Below are 8,599 nucleotides of genomic sequence, written 5' to 3'. Positions count from 1 at the left end.
TACGTGTTCGTGAGACTCTCACCTTTCCACAGGTGGACATATTAGTGTGTATCCCAAACTGTTAGGACATTACTGACAGAAATGGGCAGATTTGCTATTCCAACTTCAGTCTAGTCCCAAGACGCTTGTGGGGGTCGTAGAACAAACCGTTCGGACGGTACAGACCTTTTTTCGGGATGTCTCATGGTCTGACAAACACCGCTCTAGCTCTTTCACCACAGATGTTGAAGTGCGACATATACAGTGGTGGATTGAGACGTATCAAATGCAAAAAAAATAATATATATATATATATCTCTATCTCTAGCAAACCTCTCTGGGATATGTGGGACGCTAGCGTCCCGCATGGCCAACATCCAGTGAAAATGCAGAGCGCCAAATTCAAATAGATTACTATTAAAATTATACTTTCATGAAATCACACATGCAATACACCAAATTAAAGCTACACTAGTTGTGAATCCAGCCAAAGTGTCAGATTTCAAAAAGGCTTTACGACGAAAGCACACCACACGATTATGTTAGGTCAGAACATAGCCACAGAAAAACACAGCCATTTTTCCAGCCAAAGAGAGGAGTCACAAAAAGCATAAATAGAGAAAATGAATCACTAACCTTTTGATAATCTTCATCAGATGTTACACAATACATATATGTTTTGTTCGATAAAGTTCATATTTATATCCAAAAATCTCTGTTTACATTGGCGCGTTACGTCCAGTAATGTTTTGCTTCCAAAACATCCGGTGATTTTGCAGAGAGCCACATCAATTTACAGAAATACTCATTATAAATGTTGATGAAAATACATGTGTTATGCATAGAACTTTAGATAAACTTCTCCTTAATGGAACCACTGTGTCAGATTTCAAAAAAGCTTTACCGATAAAGCACACCATGCAATAATCTGAGTACAGCACTCAGAGCCCAAACAAACCAAAGAGATATCCGCCATGTTGTGGAGTCAACAAAGTCAGAAATAGCATTATAAATATTCACTTACCTTTGATGATCTTCATCAGAATGCACTCCCAGGAATCCCAGTTCGACAATAAATGTTTGATTTGTTCGATAAAGTCCATCATTTATGTCCAAACACCTCCTTTTGTGAGGACATCGACCTTAGGAGATTTTAATCAAGTAGATTTAAAACAATTATTTTCTGCTGCTTCCCTCACTCGGACCGGGTCTGGATCCAACCAGGTGTATACCAAACGGTTCTAGATTCCATGGGTCCGTTCGGAATGGGTCTCTATATTTAAAAAATTGTGAGGGCAGGACATTTTCTGGCGACAGTAATCCTTGCAATGCTTCTGCCGTTAAGTCTTGGAGGCCCAAAAAGTTATTGGAGTATAAATGCTACAAAATCCATATTTTTGACAAATAAGTGTATACAGATCACATGATTGATGTATAATATTTGCAACTGGTTGTGACGCATCCACCACCATATCTTCTACAGAACTGTGGCCTTTTACCTCTTCAACTCTCTTCACTGCCTCCACATAGTAGATTTGCTGTACAGCGCTAATCCTTGACACCTCAATCTCTTTCACCCTAACAGGGCACTTAGGGAATTCAGGAATATGATCCCCACTACAGTTGCAACATTGTACATTCAAAGAATCTTCAAAAACATATTCCTTCCGTTTGCAAACACTTGACACGTGGCCAAACCTTTTACACTTCTTGCATTGCATTAGGTTTTGCACAAACGCTCTTACGGCGTATATTTTATATCCCAGCTTTACATAGGGTGGCAGATACTCTTTATGAAACGTCAACATTACAGATAATACAACTTTGCTCCTTTTTCGCATTATCCATACGGGTCAAGCGATGTGCATGGCTACTCCTTGAATTTTGATTATCAATGGTATTGATTATCAATGTCCAACGGGACACCAGAGAGAACACCTTTTACCGGTGCCCTGCTATGAAAATCAAAGCTGTCCACTTCATGAGTCGATAATTTTGCCAGCCACAATGCATGCTCCTTTTGCTCTTTGGATACACACGATATCAACACCATACCATTCCTGGTTACTTTGACTGTGGCCACTTTTCCCAACGCCTTCTTCACTATCCTTGTGACTTCCAAAGAGTTTCCCAAATGAACATACTTAACCAAAAAACATACTCCAACAAGCAATGGTTCATCCGACTCATTTCCCACAATAATTTTAGCCATTTTTGTTCAATCTTGGACTTCACTGTTGTCCACTCATCTTCCTCACTAACTGTACTTGACGTGCTTTCATCTTCAAACAACACTTCTGATTCCGTCATCTCAATCAATCAATCAAATGTATTTATATAGCCCTTTTTACATCAGCAGATGTCACAAAGACCACCAACTTACTACCCTGAGACAAGTCTGAGTATAGGGGGGGGGGCAAAAACTGGACAGGAAGATCACGTCAGTGACTCAATCCACTCAAGTGATGCACTCCTCCTAGGGACGGCATGGAAGAGCACTAGTAAGCCAGTGACTCAGCCCATGTAATAGGGTCAGCGGCAGAGAATCCTGGTGGAAAGAGTGGGAGCCGGCCAGGCAGAGACAGCAAGGGCGGTTCGTTGGTCCAGTGCCTTGCCATTCACCTTTGCACCACTGGACCAGACTACACTCAATCGTAGGACCTACTGAAGAAATGAGTCTTCAGTAAAGACTTAAAGGTCGAGACCAAGTCTACGTCTCTCACATGGATAGGCAGACCATTCCATAAAAATTGAGCTCTATTGGAGAAATTCTATGGACAATAAGGAGGCTTGCGTCTTGTGACTGTAGCGTACGTGTAGGTATGTACGGCAGGACCAAATTGGAGGGATAAGTAGGAGCAAGCTCATGTAATGCTTTGTAGGTTAGCAGTAAAACCTTGAAATCAGCCCTAGCCTTAAAAGGAAGCCAGTGTAGAGAGGCTAGCACTGGAGAAATATGGTCAAATGGTTCTAGTCAAGATTCTAGCAGCCGTGTTTAGCACTAACTGATGTTTATTTAGTGCTTTATCCGGGTAGCTGGAGAGTAATAATAATGGAAAAATTGATTACATCAATTTATCACTAGTCACTTTATATAATGTTTACATACCCTACATTACACATCTCATATGTATATACTGTACGCTATACCATCTACTGCATCTTGCCATCTTGATGTAATGTATCACTAGCCACTTTAAACAATGCGGCTTTATATGTTTTCATACCGTACATTACTCATCTCAAATGTATATACTGTACTTTATACCATCTACTGCATCTTGCCTATGCCGTTCGGCCATCACTCATTTATATGTTTTTATGTACATATTCGTATTCATTCCTTTACACTTGTGTGAAATTGTTAGGTTAGATATTACTGCATGGTCGGAACTAGAAGCACAAGCATTTCGCTACACTTGCATTAACATCTGCTAACCATGTGTATGCGACAAATAAATGTGATTTGATTTGAGTAGAGCATTGCAGTAGTCTAATCTATAAGTGACAAAAGTATGGATTATCATTTCTGCAACATTTCTGGACAAAAAGTTTCAGATTTTTGCAATGTTACAAAGATGGAAAAAAGCTGTCCTTCAAATATTCTTGATAATGGTCGTCAGAAGAGAGATCAGGGTCCAGAGTAATGCCGAGGTCCTTCACAGCTTAATGTGAGATGACTGTACAACCATCAAGATTAATTGTCAGATCCAACAGCAGATCTCTTTGTTTCTTGGGACCTATAACTAGCATCTCTGTTTTGTCCGAGTTTAAAAGTAAAACATTTGGCGCCATCCACTTCCTTATGTCTGAAACAAAGGCTTCCAGGGTAGGCAGTTTTGGGGCTTCACTATAATGGGCTCTAAAACTAGACTGAAGCGTTTCGTATGCATTTGTCTTCAGGAAGGTAGTGAGTTTTTTTTAAATGTTGAGAGGAATGGGAGATTTGATATAGGCTGATTGTTTTTTGCATTTTCCAGGTCAAGGTTTAACTTTTTCAAGAGAGGCTTTATTACTGCTACTTTTGGTGAGTTTGGTACACATCCTGAGGATAGAGAGTAATTTATTATATTCAACATAGGAGGGCCAAGCACAGGAAGAAACTCTCTTAAGGGTCCAGTATGCAGCTTGAAGGTTTAGAGGGCATGACTATTTTCATGAATGTGTCAAGCGATACAGGATTTAAAAATTTGATCCTAGGTCCTGGCAGTTCTGTGCAGACTCAGGACAACTGAGCTTTGGAGAAATACGCACATTCAAAGAGGGGTCCGTAATTTGCTTTCTAATGCTCATGATCTTTTTGTTGAAGAAGTTCATGAATTTATCACTCCTGAAGGGAAAGCCATCCTCTTTTGGGGAATGCTGCTTTTTATATAGCCATCTAAACTCTTCCTCGTTTCCAGTTCATGTTCCTCGCCTCCGTAAATATTCTATTCATTTAGAGTTTTATGTTTTTCCACAGGACCTTAGATAGACAAGACACTATAGAAATTATATTAGTAAATATGTATGATATTGTGTGTTACATTTCTGTCTCACAAATACATTTATGCACTACTGTGTTGTGTTACGCAAGAAAACTAACATTTCAAAGTGACTCTGATTTGTAAAAGTGGGCCAACAATAAATAGGGTCCTTTTTGTTAACTTTTTCATTTGAGTTAAATTGATGAATCATGCTATTTGTTCTCGGGAATTGGGTGGTTTGACACACATCACTTCAAGAGGGTTTTTTCAAAGTCACTGAAATTATTTGAAAGTTTTCTTTTACCTCCGTTCATTGTTAGTGTAGGGAAGTCCCAAGGATCCCAGATAGCACTGTCCCATCAGACAGATAAACAGCTCGAGTTTTCAAGCGAGAGAAGCAGGTCATTGGCTGCCTTAATCAAGAGGGGTGTTAAAAGGTACATTTCATGATAAAGGGTGCATGAATTAAAGGTGCCAACACATGTTATAGTCATGATAACAATGTTTTCCTGTCATATACAAAAAATTAGCAACTCTCTCGAGGGGGATGGAGCAACTTCACGTTTATCGGCTTCGGCCCACCACCTAAGATGAAAGGAGAATCCTTTAATTATTCGGTAAAAACAGAAGTATCTGAGTTTTCAATATATTTCCTAAAATAGAATAATGGACCACTGACCATTGTTTAATCTACGCATAACATTGCTTTATTAACGAATTTAGATATTTGTTTTGTAGTTATGTAGCCTAGGTTGCAGGTGTTGTTGGTATTTTCCCCTCTGAAATACCAAGATAATTACGTAATTTTTCCAGTAAAATAGGGTGTGGCGTGGTGCACGTCCATACGTGCGGGGAGGCGCTATAAAGGGTTGTTTTCCACTTTGCAAGCTAAACAATCTCCATTTTGTGAGAGGCTTTCAGAAGACAAAAAACGTCGTCCCGGTGAAAAGGGAGATTCAAAGAACAAAACAAAAAAACATAAATTAGACCAGTCGATCGCTAACCAGTTATTATCCGAAAGGAAAGGAAATCTTATCGTATGTCCGCTATCCAGAACCTCCAAACTTTCGGTAAGACATTTCAACCACCTCGGCTAACGCGGGGTCGAAAATGTAGGGGGAAGGGCGCTTGCTAACGTTAGCATTTGCAAACATTTTGACAACGTTCCAACTAAATATAGATAACGTTTTGATTTTAATGTTCATGAAACATTTGGTTAGTTATAGAGAACATTTCCTACCGATTAGAAGTACGTGTATATTAATAGCATGACTTGCTGACGTTCGATGGCTAACAGTCATCCGACTTCACCTAGGCCGAAGTTAATTTCCTTGTTTAGGCCCCAAAACGGATTTGTAGCCGGTATATCAAACTAGTCTATTGTAGATATATTGATCAATGTACAATAACGTTGCCGATTCGGGAGAGTAACTCCTTCTTACTGTCTGTATTTATCAACAATGGACATAGTATGAATGTACGTGTTTGGCCCAATCTGTCTGTAATACGACTTTTGTCGGGAAGGGCTTTGTGGTAAAATGTGAACTATTAAGGGCAAATAGCCAGGTACAATAGTCCCGCTGAATTGTGCTTCTCCAACATTAATGACTTCCTTATAAATAAATAAAAATTGCCGGAATAATTGGCTCTGGACTGGAGCGTTTTGCTTTCTCCCGTGTCACTAACCTCATCCGGATAAATGTACGTCTGTGCAGATGAGCCACCCAGTCTGGGTGGGACCATTTTCTAGAATCTTATTTCCACGTAATTTGCTGATGAGCGTCCTGCGCAGGGTTTTGCTTGGTCTTGAGCCTCGTGGCTAAGACGTTACGTCACCAGTTCATCGGCCTCGATCTTTTGTAAGCTAGGTCAAACCACTGCCATTTTAGCTTTCACTTTAGGTTGCTTCCATGTATTTTTTTAGATGTTTGTTTTTGAATTATGTTTTAAATAGTGTGATTTTTTTTTTTTTTTTTTTTTTTGGAATGGTTTTCTCCCCACAGACCCATTTGCTGATGCAACTACGGGTAATGACAGGCTCCCATCTGGGACTGACGACTACATCCACATAAGAATCCAGCAGCGTAACGGCAGGAAGACTCTGACCACGGTCCAGGGCATAGCCACCGACTATGATAAGAAGAAGCTAGTCAAGGCCTTTAAGAAGGTAAGTTATGGCAGGGATTTGAGACACTGACACTAGTTGGTACACTAAGCAAGATCCATGTTTTGTTCTACTGGCTGTTTGAATGGTTCTGCTTTGTCAACAGAAATTTGCCTGCAATGGGACAGTGATTGAACACCCAGAGTATGGGGAAGTGATTCAGCTGCAAGGTGACCAGCGCAAGAATATCTGCACGTTTCTGATTGAGGTAGGTTTGACTCTTGTCCCTGCTATAGCACATTGCACCCAGTGTATACGCCACACTTGTGAGTACTAAGTGGTCATATGTCATGGCCCCTACAGAAGACTCTCATAGAAAAGTCCCTGTTAGTAAATAGTCCAGTTGTGATGGTAACAAATGTTCTGTGACTGGAGTTCAAAGTTATTTTGTGTAATGTTTTTCTCCCCTCATCCCACTTCCAGATTGGCCTGGCGAAAGAGGAGCAGCTCAAGGTCCACGGATTCTAGAAGCTTTCTGCAGCCCCCTCTCCCCTGGTCCTGATACTTCCCTCCCCCTGTGCTGCAATCACTGCAGCCCCTTTAAGCTAATGATGAATACCTCTGAATTGAGACACTTTAATACCAGTTTAACTCCCCCCTCATATGGGAGCAGTCCAGTGCAAACATGGACAAATGGCTTGACGGATGTGGGATGAGTGGTGGTTTAGTTTTTTCCTTCAACTTTTTAGTTTGCCATGTGAAGGGCACAATTCCATGTAACACTTTTTGTTTTGTACGAGTTTCAATAAAATGATCAACCGCCACATGCGGTATCCTGTGGTGGTGTGGGATTTGGGGGGGGGAGAAGCCCTTAACTGCCGTTCCAATGTATCCTGGGGCTGCCTGCGTCAAGGATATGGAAGAGTGGCTGAAGTTCTGACCATCGCAGCCCTGTCTACGAGGCGAGTTTGTGCTTCCTTTTAACAAAAAATATTGAAATATGCATAATTTTCTGACGTTGTAATACTACTTAGATTTTATTTCAACTCTAATGAAAAAAAAGTACTGTGTTATGGAGCAAGTCTGCTTAAAGCATGTTGGGGTTGACACTGAGCTACCAACTCAAAATGGAGAGGGGGGGATATTTTATTGAATAAATTGAAGTTGACATCTTGTTTCATGGGGTACAATTATTTGTGATAAGTGGTGTTTGCAATGGCATACCACTCTGAATACAAACTGAAGGCACCATAAAATAGTTTGATATGCCGGTGATAATTTGTCCAATATTGCTGTGTTTAAAAATGGCAAGACAACTAACTGCTTATTGTACAAGACATGGTGTCTTGTGAGTGGGGAAGTGTCTTCATACTAGTGTGAATGGCTGTTTTAAAGTTTACTTGGAGATGTGTTCTACTGACCTTTGAATGCACTGTCTCTGGATGAAAGCTGTTAAATGTAAAAATAAAAAGTGGTATGGGCTGGAAGTGAACCACTACATTCCACAGGTTCAGCTGGTGTCTTGACCTAGGTCAGTATAAAAATCTGTCTGACTCAAAATGCATGGGGAGGGGGGGCCATTCGTTATATGGGTGTTTGAGAACATCCCAAAAAGCTGCAAATCAAACTTCAGTGCTCCTGAGTGGCATAGCGGTCTAAGGCAGTGCAAGAGGTGTCACTACAGTCCCTGGTTTGAATCCAGGCTGTATCACATCGGGCCATGGTTGGGAGTCCCATAGGGTGGCGCACAATTGGCCCAGCATCGTCCGGGGTAGGCCATCATTGTAAATAAATAAAAATTCTTAACTGACTTGCCTAGATAAATAAAAGTAATAAACTGGATACATTTACGACATTTAGCAGACGCTCTTATCCAGAGCGACTTACAAATTGGAAAGTTCATACATATTCATCCTGGTCCCCCCGTGGGGATTGAACCCACAACACTGGCGTTGCAAGCGCCATGCTCTTCCAACTGAGCCACACGGGACCACAGATAGATCAATGATAGATCAATGAGATGCCACATGGCTAAAGAAATGTGTCCCTC

General features: G+C 40.7%; 1 protein-coding gene across 1 annotated transcript; it reads left to right on the top strand.

Moving 5' to 3' along the window:
- The first annotated feature begins 5,301 nt into the window (after window positions 1-5,301).
- LOC129832928 (eukaryotic translation initiation factor 1) lies at window positions 5,302-7,719 on the top strand. Its single transcript, XM_055897061.1, has 4 exons — window positions 5,302-5,515; window positions 6,449-6,612; window positions 6,716-6,817; window positions 7,033-7,719. The coding sequence occupies exons 1-4, from the start codon at window positions 5,485-5,487 to the stop codon at window positions 7,075-7,077; spliced, it is 342 nt and encodes a 113-aa protein (XP_055753036.1). The 5' UTR covers window positions 5,302-5,484; the 3' UTR covers window positions 7,078-7,719.
- The last annotated feature ends 880 nt before the right edge of the window (window positions 7,720-8,599 follow it).

This window comes from Salvelinus fontinalis, chromosome 34, assembly GCF_029448725.1.
Source record: "Salvelinus fontinalis isolate EN_2023a chromosome 34, ASM2944872v1, whole genome shotgun sequence".
In the NCBI taxonomy this organism is placed as follows: Eukaryota; Metazoa; Chordata; class Actinopteri; order Salmoniformes; family Salmonidae; genus Salvelinus; species Salvelinus fontinalis.
The sequence above is the reverse complement of the archived record's forward strand: the minus strand, read 5'-3'. Positions and strand labels throughout refer to the sequence as shown.

What these genes read in the sequence shown, in the direction of transcription:
- LOC129832928 (XM_055897061.1), top strand. Translation starts at nt 5,485, where the DNA reads ATGTCCGCTATCCAGAACCTCCAAACTTTCG. An exon ending in CCAGAACCTCCAAACTTTCG is followed by an intron (nt 5,516 to 6,448) that starts GTAAGACATTTC and finishes TTCTCCCCACAG; the next exon opens with ACCCATTTGCTGATGCAACT. An exon ending in TAGTCAAGGCCTTTAAGAAG is followed by an intron (nt 6,613 to 6,715) that starts GTAAGTTATGGC and finishes CTTTGTCAACAG; the next exon opens with AAATTTGCCTGCAATGGGAC.